The 15,755-nt window shown below is 57.5% G+C and overlaps 7 protein-coding genes across 7 annotated transcripts; all 7 read left to right on the top strand.

Annotated features, from left to right (window-relative positions):
* Positions 1-8: 8 nt before the first annotated feature.
* Positions 9-365, top strand: LSCM1_05200 (uncharacterized protein; the record flags this gene model as incomplete). The annotated part of the gene is made up of 1 exon (XM_067322673.1): positions 9-365. The coding sequence occupies one exon, from the start codon at positions 9-11 to the stop codon at positions 363-365; it is 357 nt and encodes a 118-aa protein (XP_067178038.1).
* Positions 366-1,104: 739 nt separating this feature from the next.
* On the top strand, positions 1,105-1,563 carry LSCM1_05199 (uncharacterized protein; the record flags this gene model as incomplete). The annotated part of the gene is made up of 1 exon (XM_067322672.1): positions 1,105-1,563. The coding sequence occupies one exon, from the start codon at positions 1,105-1,107 to the stop codon at positions 1,561-1,563; it is 459 nt and encodes a 152-aa protein (XP_067178037.1).
* A 595-nt stretch (positions 1,564-2,158) lies between these two features.
* Positions 2,159-2,674, top strand: LSCM1_05198 (uncharacterized protein; the record flags this gene model as incomplete). The annotated part of the gene is made up of 1 exon (XM_067322671.1): positions 2,159-2,674. The coding sequence occupies one exon, from the start codon at positions 2,159-2,161 to the stop codon at positions 2,672-2,674; it is 516 nt and encodes a 171-aa protein (XP_067178036.1).
* Positions 2,675-3,409: 735 nt separating this feature from the next.
* Positions 3,410-7,132, top strand: LSCM1_05197 (uncharacterized protein; the record flags this gene model as incomplete). The annotated part of the gene is made up of 1 exon (XM_067322670.1): positions 3,410-7,132. The coding sequence occupies one exon, from the start codon at positions 3,410-3,412 to the stop codon at positions 7,130-7,132; it is 3,723 nt and encodes a 1,240-aa protein (XP_067178035.1).
* A 759-nt stretch (positions 7,133-7,891) lies between these two features.
* LSCM1_05196 (uncharacterized protein) lies at positions 7,892-9,610 on the top strand (the record flags this gene model as incomplete). Its single annotated transcript, XM_067322669.1, has 1 exon — positions 7,892-9,610. The coding sequence occupies one exon, from the start codon at positions 7,892-7,894 to the stop codon at positions 9,608-9,610; it is 1,719 nt and encodes a 572-aa protein (XP_067178034.1).
* Positions 9,611-10,018: 408 nt separating this feature from the next.
* LSCM1_05195 (uncharacterized protein) lies at positions 10,019-10,579 on the top strand (the record flags this gene model as incomplete). The annotated part of the gene is made up of 1 exon (XM_067322668.1): positions 10,019-10,579. The coding sequence occupies one exon, from the start codon at positions 10,019-10,021 to the stop codon at positions 10,577-10,579; it is 561 nt and encodes a 186-aa protein (XP_067178033.1).
* A 602-nt stretch (positions 10,580-11,181) lies between these two features.
* Positions 11,182-12,504, top strand: LSCM1_05194 (uncharacterized protein; the record flags this gene model as incomplete). The annotated part of the gene is made up of 1 exon (XM_067322667.1): positions 11,182-12,504. The coding sequence occupies one exon, from the start codon at positions 11,182-11,184 to the stop codon at positions 12,502-12,504; it is 1,323 nt and encodes a 440-aa protein (XP_067178032.1).
* Between the last annotated feature and the right edge of the window lie 3,251 nt (positions 12,505-15,755).

Below are 15,755 nucleotides of genomic sequence, written 5' to 3'. Positions count from 1 at the left end.
TTCTCTAGATGGACGAGCATGCGGCGAGAAAACTGCAGCTTATTGCGAAGGCGTTCGCATCAAGTTCCATCCGATACAATGTAACTGTCGCCTCGCACCCGACCGAGGCCGATACCTTCACCGTGCTGTTCTCTATGCCTACAGCAGAGACGCCGGAGTCGCCCACCTTTGTCGCACTTACCATGAAAGAGGGTTCCGAGGTTGAGGGCGGGCGCTGCTTCACTGGCTTACTAGAGCACCAGAAATGGCCTCTGACAATTATCATCGAGGACAGCGGTCGACTACGAGACTTTCCAGAGCGGTGCATCGACGTTGCATGGGAGCACAAGCAGTGCGTGAGTCGCACTCCCCTGTGGCTTCAGTGATCTTCCTCACCACACTTCCTCTCCCCTGCGAGGAGAGGAAGGCGCCAGCAAAAGCTTACCGCAACGCTCACCATACCCGCTGTTGACCTACAACATCGTCCCCTTTCCATGTACATAGCGTACGCGCCGCTTGCCCTACGGAGTGCATTCTCTGGCAGTGAATGAGAGGCTGCATTGTTTCAACCCTTTTCTGCCGAAGTACATGTCAGTGGCGTCGCGCGGAAAACAAACGAAACAAACATGGAAGAAAATGTGATGCCCGCGTGACGCTGAGGGATAGCGAGGAAGGAGAAAGGGGTGTATGAGCCAACAAAAATGGTGACATAAGTGAGGGCCGCTGGCTCTCTTTTGGGGGTTCCCCAGCTGTGCATGCGACGCCATCCCCACTCAAGAGTGCAGGCTCGCCCGTGCCTCTGCGGAGGGCCAACTCTGCTCCTGCCTCCTCCCAGCTCCCCTGGACTGTTCTCTACTTTTTCCGCTTCTCTTCTCTGTTTCTCTTTGCCTTCCCGACGGACAAGCAAAGCGGCGCTCAACGCGAGCCGATTTTTTAACAGTCCACGAGAGTACGCTTTCATTAATTTCGCCTAGCCATTAGAAGGCTGCAGGTTTTACCCCTCTCCTCTGGCGTTCGCTACCGTTTCTTCTCCCGTTTTGCATTCTGCAGCAAGCGTGTTTTCCCTTAGTTGTGAACGAGTTCGCCGGTCTCCACATCTTGCCTCAAAGTCGAGCTGGGTCAATCATGTCTGCGGTGGAAATAAACGAGGCAGCGACTACGCCGATGAATGAGAGCGACCAATTTTTCAAAGATCTCACATGGACGCAGCGGGTTCAAGGCTTCTGTGTGCTCATGTCGCTAGCTCTCTTTTCGACGCTGATGAGCTGGTTTGCTCTCGGAATGGGCTCCTACTGGAAATACAGCATGCTTTCGACCCTTGGTAGCTTTCTCTCCATGCTGAGCACTATCATCCTCATGGGGCCTTCCGCGCAGATCGCCTACATGTTTGACGAGTACCGCTTCAATGCCACCGTCCTTTACATTGGGTCTATGTTTCTCGCCTTCTTTGTAGCCATCATGTTCAAGTCCGTTTTGCTTTGCCTGCTGTGTGGGCTTCTGCAGTACTCTGCACTCGTGTGGTACTCTCTGTCGTATGTCCCCTACGGCCGAGAGACACTTGTGAACATTATTCTGCGCCGTTAACACAAGGGGTGATGCGAGGATGAGGGTATGGAGGACATTGAACCACTCTCTATGCACGTCTTGCCCTCTCTCGTGGCCTTGAGATTCCGTAAAAGGAATCCCTTAGTCCTTTCGCGTGTACGCTTGCTGTTACCTTCTGATAGTGAGGGCTCTGCCTTCATGTAGGAAACATCCAAACACAGCCAGTCGTCGACCCCACACTTCGACACACCCAGCTGTGTGGCTCCTCTGCGCGCGTGGAGGCCCTCCTCTACATTCAGGCGTCACAGGTTTTGTGGTGCTGCTAAAAACGACGGGTCTTTCCGGAGAGCGCGGCTTATCTTTACTCCGCCGCTTATCCTCGTTCCATCTGACACTCCGCCGCTGCGCCTTCAAATGCGGCTTCGTGATGCACAGCTCGCTTTTTTTGTAAGCCACCGTAGCTTCTTTTCCTTCGACGCCCTCTCTCACACAGCCATTAGGGCCTCTTCCATGCACGTCTCCTCCCCCACCCTCTGCTTTCCTCACAGCGCCCGCTAACCAGGGTATGCCCACACATGGACTATTTTGGTAAACTCTCGCACGGCTCCTACTCCCTCTGCCCACTTTTTCCACCATGGAGCTCGCCTCCAACTTTTCGCTACTGCATGCGAAGCTGTCGAAGCTCGGGTTCCGCGACTGGGATGCAGTCAGCGAGGGAGACGTCATGACCGGCAATCCTCACACATACTCGCTCTTTCTGCGGTTTTTGTACCACCGCTTTCCGGCCGCTACCGCGGCACTCATTCGCAAGTACGAATGGTTTGTCGTGGAGCAAAGTGCTGCCAAAGTCGGTGCGGCGACGGCGCGTCTGCTTGCCGCGGAGCTGGGCGAGACAGCCGGCATTTCGGGTGCCCAATTCTCTCAGTGCAAGTACGCCTCGGCGAAAGTGGCCATGTGTCATTCACTCCTGCGTCTCCTGCGCTCCCTCGACCCGAAGCTGTCGAGTGGAAAGGGCAAAGAGCGCGTTTCAATAGTATTACGGACCCCGAAGTCGGCGTGTGAACCAGTTTCTCCTTCACCTCGGCTAACTTCCGCGCCCTCCATGGTAGAGAAGCGCAGACGACATCTCAACTCTCTGCCACGCTCGTAAGTGCTGCACTCTCTCCTCACTCAGCAACTCTTCGCCACCGCTCGCTCAGTGCTCATCGAGGATCTTTCGAGATTGTGCGTGTATTCGTGTGTGTGTGTGTGCGTGCTTGTGCACTTCCATCAGCCTTTGTGCCTCCCTCTCTGCGGGTCGTCTCACGCTCACAGTGCGCTCCGCGCTTCGCCTCATAGATGTGTAGATCCCCTAGCAGAGTGTTTAGATAGCTTCGCTTGTGTGTGCAGCACCGGCGTGTGAATCGGGTGCATCCACGCTGTGCTGCCCTGCGTCTGCGTCTTCTTTTGCCCCGTTCTTCTTGCTGCTCTTCGGTTTGCCTCCATCGCCTCACCAAGAGTGCGTGACTGCATTCAGTAAGGGGGCCGTCGTCGAAACGCTCGTCTATCTTTTTTTCCCTGTTTACACCTTCCTCCTCATCGGGTTGGAAGGTGCGAGTCAGAGCGCGCCTTTGCAGTGCGGAATGCTACTCTACTTCCTCGTCAGGCATCCGCGATGGCGCACCAATGCAAGCGCACGCTCTGCGTGCCTTCACGCATTTGGTCCCTCTTTCAACATCTCATCTCCCTCTGTGCACTGTGGGCATTGTCTCTTGTTCCCTTCCCTTCGCTTTCTCCAACACCTTTCCCGTTGCTTCTCCCTCTCCCCTATTTCTCTGCTGAGCTTGCCGCACATCTGCTTCCTCATGGATGCACTCCTGCGATGCTTACCAGGCAGTGTGACTTGATGAAGACGAAAGTCGACATGGAGTGCACCGCATCCTCACAAACGGCAGGACGACAGGCCGTCAGCCGCGTCGAGGCAGCCATGGCAGCCGTTACTCTACCTTTGATGAGGATACCGCCTCGCAGCACCACTGAACAGCGCGAGGCATTGCTGCAGCAGCTGTACACCAATTACGCTGAACTGCAGAGCCAACGCCACGAGATCGAGAATCGAAAGCGCTTCATGGACTTCGACATGTATCAAAGCAACCAGCAGGACATACACGATCTTCTTTTTGCCAACGCCGATGCGGCTGATGGTGCGCTTGGTGACTGGGACACGTGGGAAAGAGTGGAGTCGGTCGTGAAGCGCTACGCGTACGGCAGACCTTGGCATACGGCGCAAGAAAAGAAGGAGGTGAGTGCCATGCAGAGTCGCATTGACGCACTAAATGAGGGGCTGCAGGAGAAAGCAGCGACCATGCAGAGTCTCACTGAGAGCCATGACGCTGCGCTAAAGGAGCTTGCTGGTGTGCGAAAGCTGCTGCACCTGAAGGACAACGAGATTCGCCTGCTAAGCAACCAGCACAGCACAGCCAAGGTGCAGCTACGCTGCGTCGAGCGAGAGCGTGCGGCGCTGCGCGGCTTCTGCAGCGAGGAGCCGTCGGCGCTGAAGGAAGACCTTCGTTTCCTCATCGAGGCCAACCAAACATTGGAGCGAGCGAATCTGGAACTACGACGGCGCCTACATGCTCACGATGACAGCGCCGCGGTTGCCAGGGCACACCGCGCACCTGCCAAGGAGGAGGCGCTTGATCCATCTCTCTTTGACCACGCTGCGGGCGAACCGACGAAATCCGCTGTGACGGAGGACAGCCTCGATGCATGCGTGAAAGATGACGCCTACAGGCACAAGCTGCTATCTCAACGTGTTCCCCTTTCTGGGATGTACATCGATGCCAGGCGCAAGCTCGATCAGTGGCAGCGACGCTTGGAGGCAGAGGTCCGCTGTGCGATGGGGATGCTTGACCAAGATGCGCTGCAAGAGGCTAGGCGGGTGCCGTTGTCTCTCGGCCGTGGCGGAGCGCATGGGTCATCGCCGGTGAGTGGCGACACTTTCGTGTCCTACGCAACATACCAAAGCGCCAACAGGATGCAGCCATCGTTGAAACGCCTTAATGTTGTCGCGGCTCCGCAACCTCCCTCAATGACCTCTGCTCCCGCTGCGCCTCCGCAGCCTGTCTCGGCGGAAGCGTTGGGAGGCCCTGAGAAAGCGAGGTCCGAAACAACGCCAAGGCCGTCTTTGGACGTCGCTCTTCCAGAGTCAGCGCAGCAGCAGGTCCCAAAGAAAGACCGAAAGCTGCGCTCCGTAGTTCGCCCGTCGCGGCCCCCAAAGACGACGGCCATCAAAGGCGTGACTGCCGCTCCTGGTACGGCACAAAAGGCATCCGTGTCCGCCTCCGCGTCGGTGTCGCGAAAGAGCGAGACTACCAATGAACCGCGAGATGGCTGTGCCATGGCGACCACCGCAGCGCCTGGATTCGTGGCGCTGAAAAGCGCTGTATTACGATGCGCCGAACTTTCACGTGCGCATGCGCTGAGGCGCGAGCTGCTGCATACGCAGTGGCTTCGGCACCAGCTGCAAGAGGAGCGCGAGAGAGTCTCCTCACTCATGGATGCCCTGTCACACTCCTCTGCGCAGTATACCGCAACCACTACCCATGACCTCTCAGTGCGACCAGTGCCATTAGACGATGTGACCGACACGAACGACACCCACCTTGTATCCTCTGTGGTACTCCATGGAGTCGAGGAGCTCGATGCAACGTTGCCTCCCCGCGAATCCTCTCGCCCGACCTCAACGGCTCACCGGCTGCGTCATCTCGTGCAAGAGAGTCGGCCACCCACCGGCGAGTGTGATAAGAACGCTAGGGGCGTGCGGGAATGCCCTGTAAATGGCGCACACGACAGAAGCGACAATAGCGAACTTCTCAGTTCGTCGAGTCGTCTCTCGGGCGCAGTGTCACGTGCACTGAGCGTGCGAGCGTCATCGATACCGAGGAATCTGGCAGCGCAGCCGCTGGTTGATGGGGATGGCAGCAAGGCTATGGGTGTCGTACCTGTAGATGAAGAGGAACTGCGCCTGTCAGCGGGGAGCACTGACGCGGCCGCTGCTTTCTGGAATGATGGGGCTACGCCGGCTCTGTTGGGCACACACGAGGGTGAAGGTGCTGCCGGTGATAGGGGCACAAGCCGCCTCGCCCTACATGCCGGCCGGTTACGTCAAGCAGTACAGCAACTCGCACTCGACGCAGCAGCCTTCCGAAGCGAAGTCCGCGAGGCGTTTCATGTGTTCGGCACGCTCATCGCCGAGCAGCAGTCACTTTTTCACCGCATACGTGAGGCAGAGAAGATTCAGGCAGCCAAGGCCGCTGCGCTGGAGGCGGTCGAGGAGGCCGCCGTTGCCCGTGTGGCACGCTTGCTCGAGGAGGAATTCAACTTTCAACTCTCAGAAGACTGCTATGCCGCCTCGCCAGCTTCCCTGCCTGATACGGCGACAGACGAAGAGTGGCTTGCTCACGAGTTACGCTTGGCGGCTGTGGCGATGGTTCGCGAGAAGGCGCGGTCGCAGGCGATGCGTGGGGAGAGCCTTCGACAGTACGACGCTGAAGCCGCCGCCCCAGCTGCCGCATCGGAGCAGCAGCAACCGTGTGCTACGGCGGAGGCGAATGGAGACGGAATCGACTTGGCACAACAGTTTTTTTACGACGACATACTGCGGCGCATTCACCTGCGACAGAAGGGCTCGCTTGGCACGGCGAGGCGCTGGAACGCTCCTGGCGCAGGCGGCCGCGTTGACCATCGTGGTGTTCAGCCAGTATGCGAAGAAGACGTGGACGTCACGAGCCGTCGCCAGTGGGGCGCATGTGCTGGTCAGCGCTCGCCAGGTGGGGCGGCGCTGCCCATGCAATGGTACTGGGAGGCAGGCGGCACTTTCGGTGTCCCCTTGACGGGTGCCGTTTGTCGTGGGGCCTTGACTGCACCAAGGCGATGGGTAGAGGCTACGGGCGCCGAGTCCTTTGTACTCCCTACACTTTCACCATGGCGCTTCTCCACCGCTGACATCCAGTCGATTCGGCCGACGGTGCTCCGTTACGACTTCGGCACCGCTGCACGACAGGGTCGACGGCAAGTGAATGCGCAAGTAAGGCGGGGAATGACGTACATCTGCGGCAAAGAGTTCTATGATTTCGTGCGCGAGTACGTTGTACCCATCATAGCGTCAGCCGCCCGGGTGAGGGATAGCGCTATGATGGACGCCGCCCTTCGCTCGGCGGTGCGCGAGCTACGCGAGAGGGCGCGTCGTCGATGCAAGCGCGGCGTGCGCCTCCTCCTTGAACGCGTCGCTAATAATATTCGCACGCGTCACCTCCTTCGAGGCGGCGTCTTTCACGGCGAGGGCTTTGTGTCGTATGTAGGGGTTCTGTATAGCAGGTGGCGCCATACGCTAGAGCAGGAAAGGCGCCGAATGCGCACAGAGCACCTCGACGGAAACTCGTCTCTCTTGTCTCTGATGCACCTCCAGACACCTTATTGTAACGCGCTTGCGCCAACTACACCGCCTCTCAGGTGCTCAGCACGTGCACCAGGCGGTGGAGTCGGAGGCAGCGGTCCCTACCCCCACCAGCATTCGCTGCAGAAGTCCAGTTATCACTTTGACGAGGTCAACTTTGGAAACAAGTAACATGTATATTAACTTTCATGAGGAGCAGGAACGGGGGGGGGACGGGTGCTTGCCGCAATCGAAACGTCACTGCTGCTGCTTTACATACGCTCCCGTTTTTTCCTTGTTTTGCTCGTTCTCGGTATCTCTTTGCATATGAAGAACGCCGTCTTCGCAAGTCAGCCGCTTCTCCTTATGGACTCTTTCTCTCTCTGCTCTGACCCGTGTGAGGATGGCGCACTATCACAGTGCTGTGGAGAAAACAGAAACTTTGACCACCATAGCTGCCCGCAGAGGAGTATATGGCAGACGTTTCTCCTCATGTCCGTGGCAAAGAAGAGCGACAGAAAAAGAGGTCTCGCGCAGCGAATGGCAGCGAAGCACGCCTTTTTTCTCATAGGAGAAACGGTGCCCCAGATGCTGCTGGGTGCACCAATGTGTGCGCCTGTGTGTTTTTGCGGGTGGAATGGTGCGCGGCTGAGGATATTCTGCAGCCCGTGCTCCGCGCATCCACGTAGCCGCTCTCATGAACGGTGGCGAGTCGATGAAGTATGGTCCCGTGCAGGTGCAGGGGTGCTGCCAAAGTCGACGGGCCCCGTAATGAGCTACAAAGTCCCCACTCCCCCTAGCTGATGAACGACACCTTTTTTCCATGCGCACCCTCACTTCTTCTGGTGGATTCCTCTTGATGCCCACATTGGCGTGCGTGGGGCGCTTTCTCGAAAGGTGGGCAATGCCAAGTGGGTACCTCTGCGCTGCCTTGTACCTTGCACACACCGTATGCAAACGCCCAGCGGCACTGAGGGGGACTTGAGGACGCTTCCCGTGACTGACACGCTCCCCCATCCGCTGTCCATTCTACTCGTCGGCGAAGGAAATTTGAGCTTCGCTTACGCCCTTGTCAAGCGACTTTCCCGGAGCGCGGCTGTTCGCCGTGCGACGCAGAGTGATGGTACAGCGGGTGAGCGGCGGCGTGGGACTGTTGTGGAGGTCCTCGTCACCACCTTTGACAGCGCAGCGGAGCTGCAGCGCAAGTACCCCGAGTCCGTGAGGTTTCTGGCGTATTTTTCGACAAAGCAGCGCGTGCGTGTGCGCTACTATGGGGACGTTAACGCGACGTCCCTGTTGTCTGCTGCCGCCCCTCTGCGCGATCACCCCTGCCATCTCGTCATCTTTAATAATCCCCACACAGGGTTCGAGGACCTCTACCGACAGCGCTCTCTCCTCTCGCACTTCTTTCGCAGCTCACGCGAGCTCAACGCCGAGGCACCGACAGGTACATATCCCCAGGAGGTTGTGGTGACGCTCTGTGATGATCAAGCGTGGCGGTGGGACTTGATGGGATGCGCGGCGCGTAGCGGCTACATGTGCATCGCGGCTGTACCCCTCCGCCCCGCTGATTTCCCCGAGTACACTAACCGCCGTCACCAGAGTGACGCCGCCTTTCCGTTTAGCATCATGGTGCAGTACTACTTTGTGGTTCCGCAGGCAGCTCTCGATGAGATGCTACGCGACCTTGTCGCGGAATTGACGTTGTGGGAGCAGGAGCGTGATGCACCTCTCCATCAAACGTCACCGTGTAGCTACAGCTGTGTCGAGTGGTTACACGTGGCACAAACGCGCTTCAGCCTCTCTCTACCTGCCGCCCACCTCAAGTCCAACGTCGGCTGCTCGACCGGGTCGTGCGCGTGCGTGTCAAGCGGTGATGACTTCTCGCTCAACAGGTCCGCCTCTGCTGCACCGCAGCCTTTGCCGCTTCTGCACCCCGCCCTTGTGGCGCGAGTTTTGGGGAAAGCGTTGATGGGTATTTGGTTCGACCAGCCCTCTTCCAGCCACGCAAAGGTGTTCATGCCGTACCTACCCAGCTCTTCCTGGGTCAGCCTCTACCGCGCGCAGCGCTTGGCGGAGTGGCGGCCGGCGGCTTCTTCACCTCCTGCACCGTCGACGACGCCTCCCCCGCTCCCGCCTCACCTCGATGCGTCTGTTCTGGGCCGCCCACTTACCGTGAAGGAGGCCAAGAAAGTTGAGCGCTACCTCTGCGGCTACGGCGTGGCGATGAGGGCAAAGGCCGAGCGCCAACAACCAGCTGCGGCGGAGGCGGCACGTGCGTGGAGCTGTGAAGCATGCCAACCAGCTCGCACTTTCGAGACAGAAGAGGGTCTTCGTCAGCACCAGATCGCAAAGCACTGTAGCGGCACTCATCTAGCACCAACGCATTACGCCCGCGCGCATGAGCAGATTAAGACTCCGAGTCATTGCATGGAGGAAGCCCTGAGCCACATGCAAATACAACAAGACGCCGATACGGACTACTGCGACGTGTGCGGACTGCAGTTTGTTAGCGGCGAAGCTTACCAGGAGCACCTCCGTTACTTATCTCCTCTTCCCGGTGAGGATGTTGCGGGCCTGGTGTGCGACACATGCCATCCGGTAAAGTGTTTTACTGGCCGCCGTGCACTTGAGCAGCATCGAGCCACAAAGCATCCGCTTTGCGACTAAACGTTTTACAGCCACGCCACTGCCATAGCGCCCAAGCACCCGTGAAGATGCGAGGCACAAACAGAATCTCTCTCTCACACACACGTACACAGGCTGAAGAGATGCGTGCGAGCAAAAGAGCCTATCGAATCACACCGTGTTAGCTCCTCACGCGCCAGAAAGGGAGGCCGGAGCCGTCTTTTTATGTCCCCTTCACGCATGTTGTGCGTCTCGAAGTGAAGGACGTTCGTGATACCGCGTGCTCTCGCACCCATTCACCTGTGCAATCGGAGAAGGGTCTCTCTCCACCATGCGAACCGCCTTGACCTTTTTCCTCTCTCATTTTCTCCCGCGCTCGTAGCTTTTGTGCGCCGGACAAACAAGGGCGAAATCAGAGCATTCTCGCAACACGGCGACACGCACACGGCGATGACCTCCTATCGCAGCATGACACTGTGCGACACGCTCACGTTTAACTACGTGAATTTGGATCACCTGACAGAGACGTATCACACCTCCTTCTACGGTGAATATATGACGCACTGGCCTGAGTACCAGCGCATATGCGTGCACCCCACTACCGGCATCTCCATGGCCTACACGCTCGGCAAATGCGAAGGAGAAGGGGAGGACCACCACGGGCATGTGTCAGCCGTGTCAGTGGCGCCCACGTTTCGGCGCGTCGCTTTGGGAGAGACACTGATGGCTGAGTTGGAGCAGGTAAGCGAATACGTCCACAACGCCTACTTTGTCGACCTTTTCGTCCGCAAGAGCAACAAGGTGGCACAGGAGATGTACGACCGACTCGGCTATATTGTGTACCGAACAGTACTCGGGTACTACCACGGAGATGGGCCAAAGGGCCCGTTCAAGAACGACGAGGACGCGCTGGACATGAGGCTCGCCCTCTCGCGTAACGCGGAGCGCTCAACGAGCAGCGTCATTCCACTTGATCGGCCTGTGAAACCGGAGGATCTCGAGTGGCCGTGAGTATGGGTGCGCGACACGACAAGCGAAATATGGCAGGGCGTCTTTTGCCACACACAAGAGCAATAAAGAGACAGACGGACATGCGAGGGTAGTGGCACTCATGCCTGTGCCTGTGGACTCTCGCGCGAGAAGGTTTACCAAAGCCATTCGAGATTCGCTCTTCCTCGTCCATCGTCTATGGTGCCCACGTGTGCTGTGGCGGGCCCTGGGCTTCACGCCTACTAGCCGTGCGTCTGCGATAGAGCCCAAATGGTGTGCTGACTTTGAGTGCGGCCTTAGTGCGACGAAACACATCGCGAGAGGCAGCCACCTCCTCCCCTCCTTCGGGCACACACACGCACACGCACGGCGTCGGCTGTCCCTCGTGTGCTTCCATCAACCTCTGTGCTCCACCTTCCTGATCCTCGTTCCCGCTTACCCTCTCCGTAGCGTACGTCCCTCGTGCCCTCGCGTTACACGCGACTGCACGCTGCAACGTCACCTCTTCCCCTTCCGTCGAAAGGGACATCGACCGCGCAGCGAGAGGACGTGCATCCTTAAGCGGAGGCAACTCCGTGCGTGTGCGTTGATACACAGAAGCAAGGGCCAGCTCCCCTGCGCCCATGGCGGCTACTCGCTCCTCTCGCCACCGCCGGCGCATGGCGGCACACGCGCGCATCGCTCTTCACATTTTTCTCATTGTTGTGGGCTATATTGCCCCGGTGGCTTTCTTCTATAACCGCTCTCGCACCGACACTTTCGAGGACCTCCCTCGAAAAGGGGAGCCGTTTATCAGCGACGAGGTTTTTTTTCAGTGCCTCACGGAGCGTCTTTCGTACAAGGCGGATCACAGTCAGCGAATTCCTTACCTCCTCCTGCCGGTAACGATGGATTATCAAGATATCAAGCAGCTTTTCTGCAACATCACAGCCCCCATAACGTACATCATGCTCATCAACAACGGCGAGTTCCGTCCGCTGCGATCCCTGCTCGACCGTCTTGTCGAGGAGCTGAGGGAGTACGTCGACAAGAACTTGTTCGTGATACACCACCCCGAGAACATCGGCTACGCTTCCGCGGTCAACGAAGGCCTGCGTCACGCTCTCACCTTCTCAGTCGCTCAGGTACCGTGGATCTTCGTCACGAATGCTGACGTGCGCTTCGCTCCTGGACTCATCACCGAGTTTGTTTTGGAGACGAATGCGAAGACCCGCAACCAGGAGGAGCGCATCCTGCACCTCAACGAAGAGGTTGTCGCCGAATCGACAGCGTTAAAAAACATTTCAGACGCGCGCTTTGCATTCCGTAGCAACGCCCCCCCGATCGTCACCGCATCTTCTTTGCCCTATCGTATTCGCATCATGCCTCCAGAGGAGATGAAGCAGCAGTTTGCCGACACCTACGGCGTGTTTTTCACTGACAACAAGGAGTTTATGGCCTCGTTCGCCTTGTCGCGTCTCGTTATTGCCACCGTAGGATTCTTCGACGAGAACTACTACCCCAGCTACGGCGAAGATCACGACTACGTGTGGCGCATGAACGCGCTTGGCTACAAGAAATACATCTCGAAGCCGGGGCAGTTTGTGCACTTTGAAAATGCCAACGTCAACGCTGGCGACGATACCAGGCGCCTTGGCATCATGAAGTACAGTGCCTACTTCCTCCAGAGCAGCAAGTTTAGGCGTATGAACTACCAGCCATTTCGCCTCCATTACCGTCGCTCCAAATGGTTCCCTGGAAGCCCAGTCCTCGAGGTGAACAGGGGGCGCATGCCGTTACCGTTCAATGGCTCCATACCCGTCGACATGTGGATTCTCGACACTGAAAGGCGGCGCTCGATCTGGGAAGTGGGCGAAAATATTCGTTGCCACCGCGATCACAAGTACTACAACATGAACCTTTTGCAGTTTTCCGTACCTTCGATGCGCCGCACCGGTGGGGCTTGATGAGCAACCGACACCCTCTTTGCCCCTATACGGCTCACTTCACTGCGGTGTGGCAATGCATGCTCGTCGGTGGTGGAGCCAGTCACATAGAGTGACGTACAATCTCTGCTCGACAGTCGTAGAGGCTATAGCCTCTTCCTAGACGGCGCCTACCCCCGCCCCCCCACTAAGCACAGGAGCCGGTACCCTTCCCGCCCCCCCCTCCCCGCTCATCGCATCAACAGGGTGCGCTGAGCGCCGGTGGCGTTCCCTGTGCACCTGATTCTTTTGTTGCTTTTCATGTTGGAGCATTGCAAACGTAGCGGACGCTATCACACTAGCTTTGAGTTTCATGGTGCCACCCCAAAGTGGCGGAAACCTCTCCGCAAAGATCACGCCACGGCGGCAGCAAACACAGCCGATGCCTCCTCATGTGACGGCCATGAATGCCGAGACGAAGCGGCCCCACATTTACTTGCGTCGAAGAAGTATTCGCGTACGTCTCTGTTCGCATTCATCTATGGCAGCCATGTGCCCATGACCGCGGGCCTCCCTGATAGGTGGAGGGCCCGCTTTTCACAGGAGGAGAAAACTTTCAGCGACTTGGCTAATTACTCCCCCTCGCAACCATGAGGCATCATTTTGTGGTCGATGCATCTGCGGTATATTTTTTCCGTTATAGTGTCGCACTTTTCTGGGGCTCTCAAGAGCGTCCATGATGATGCCCTACTCACAGGTGCAGCAGCGAGGGGATGTGATCGCTTCTTCTCGCACTCGTGGCGCTGCCATGGACGCAAGCGAGCGGAGACACGCCCATCTTCAAGGGCAACAGGGCTGCCCGCAGTACATGATGTAAAATCTACGTGTTGTCGCGGACGAGCTGGCGCGCTTCGCCGGGCCCGTCGCCAGCGTTTCCACAGGAAAGCAGGGCGTCTTGGGGCATTGTACACACTTGCTGTTGCAAACAGGCTGTCTCGCAGGCCCTCCACTTTTGCATGCCTTTCATCATTGCCAGAGAAGGTGCTCGAGGACAGCCGCTGGGCTTACCAGCTGGGTCACGATGGCAACAAGGACACCAACCGTTTCCATGAAGCTGATGAGACTGCCCGTTTCTTGGAGCTCCAGCTATGGATGCTACACAGGATGCCGAGATCGACGTGTACCTGCCGCATTCTCGCTTTCCTGCGGCGGTGGGCGACTGGCAGCGAGAGCTTTGGGTGGAGATGATGCCATGCCACGTTCTCCGCCACGATGAACGCGCGCCTCTTTCCGTGACCCCTTGCCATGGATGCAAACTGCCTCGTGTACGGTGCACGCTATGCTGCCCAAGACACAAGCAATGAACCAACTCCAACAAGAAGCAAAGCACACCTCACATCCCGTTTTCGTCGTCCACGCAGGCATCTGATCTCGTATGCCTTCGCCAACCTGCACGAGCTTCTCTTTCTGACGGAGTTTCTTCAGTGCCCCTCCCCCCTCCTACTCTGTGTGCACCTAGACAAGCAGCTTCGCACCAGCTCCTTCGTTACCGGCACATTTCTGTGGTTGCGTTGGCTCCTCGTCATAGACCTGTTTTTGTCCATGATGCGTCACTGTACGACAGGATGGTCGGACCCCTATGCGATTGGCTCATCTCTGCGTTGCACCTGCTGCAGTACATGTAGTTAGGTCATCGGGGACAGGCTACCCATTCCAGAACGACATCTCCAAGAATACGTCGAGCTGCGACGATGGGTGCCTCATGCGCACGTGGCGTTTATCGATGCTGGCTGAATACGCCACCTTCTCACCACTCATGAGGATATGCTGAGGTCCGCAGGGCAATGATGGCGAATATGCACTGCGCGAAGGGATCTCTGCACGTCCACCTTCAACCCAGTCTTGACGAATTCGATGGTATCTCTGCGGCCTGATTGTGGGCGGGTGAAGGCGCTAAAGGTACTGCTGAAGGGAGAGAAGCAAAACGAGTTTAGCCCTGCTTTTCCCCACCCGCTGTTGCGAGCGGCGCTCACACGAGCTTATGGCAACCATAGCTTGATACAAGGGACGGAGAAAGCTCGCTTCAGCGTCGCGGACATGATTTCCGATGGCCCTATCCTCAAGATGGGTGACTTCCTGCTGGGGGTGGGGTGCGCTGACATGCGAGTAGTTCGCCCCTCCCTCCTCCTCCCCCTATTCTGTGCCCCCCCCCCCCCCACCCGGTGTCCTCACGGATGACGCTGTCGGGCGGGGCCCTAGACGTGACGTGCATCGGATGCCGGCGCGCCATGCACCGATGCCCGTGCGGTGTCCTCCTCGCCGCAAGCTCACGCGGAAGGCATGCGGAAGGGCAACGGAAACCGGCCGGGCACAGTGCAGGGCACGGCGAGAGGTGATGTGTGGCCGTGCGTGTCGATCTTCTCATTCACGTGCGTGCAGTGGGCACGCGGGGTTTCACTTCGGAAATGCCATTATCTCTGCCTTCACACGCTGGCCTTTTTTGCGCCCCGTCTGTCTTTCTGCTTACTTTGCCACAGCGGACTTCCCTCGACAGCTTTGGTGCCCACACCCTATCATTGAGTCCTGTGACAAAGCATAGTCATGTGCCCTGGAAGCGAGACTACCTGACCGTTCTTTCTCGGCGAATAATTTCTTGTCTCTTCAGTGAGAGGGGGCCGCGATACTGCTCTTTGCCTACACATCGGCGCTTCTGGTGCTGACGTTATCGTCGTGGTTGGCTTTGGTTGGTGGTTAACTGTAGCAACAGGCACCTATCTGCGACCCATCTCTGTTTGGCTTAGTGGATTCACCACGTGAGCGGCATTCTGCATGTGGTTGTTTCCCACTTTTCTGGGAAGTTTATAGCCGCCTGAGAAGGGGTTACTGGAGGTACTTGTGTCAGCTGAGAATCTCTTCAAATACACAGCCACATATCTCCTCGAGAGTATGGTGATGGCAGCTGCGATGTTCGGTAACGCGCTGTGACATCACTTCGTCGAGAGAATACCTCTGGCGTGTTCCGTAGGCGATCGAGTCTGCCTGTAGGAATGGATGCGTCAAGAACAAGCGGCGTAAGAGTCTTCTCGTTCTCTTGCTATATGCACTTAATCTCCACATTTCATTGCTTCTGCATGGGACCAAAGACGCGCCTTTGCAACACATTCTGCAAACCGGCTGCGTCACGCGTGCCTTTTCAGTAGATGACTCCTGCACCATGTCCTCCTCAGGCGGATATGACTGCGTTTTAGAGGGAGCGGCCAAGGCATTGTGACGGTTTGCATACCCTTCTGCTA

This window comes from Leishmania martiniquensis, chromosome 25 (genome assembly GCF_017916325.1).
Source record: "Leishmania martiniquensis isolate LSCM1 chromosome 25, whole genome shotgun sequence".
Taxonomy (NCBI): domain Eukaryota; phylum Euglenozoa; class Kinetoplastea; order Trypanosomatida; family Trypanosomatidae; genus Leishmania; species Leishmania martiniquensis.
This window is presented reverse-complemented; position numbering and strand designations above follow the sequence as displayed.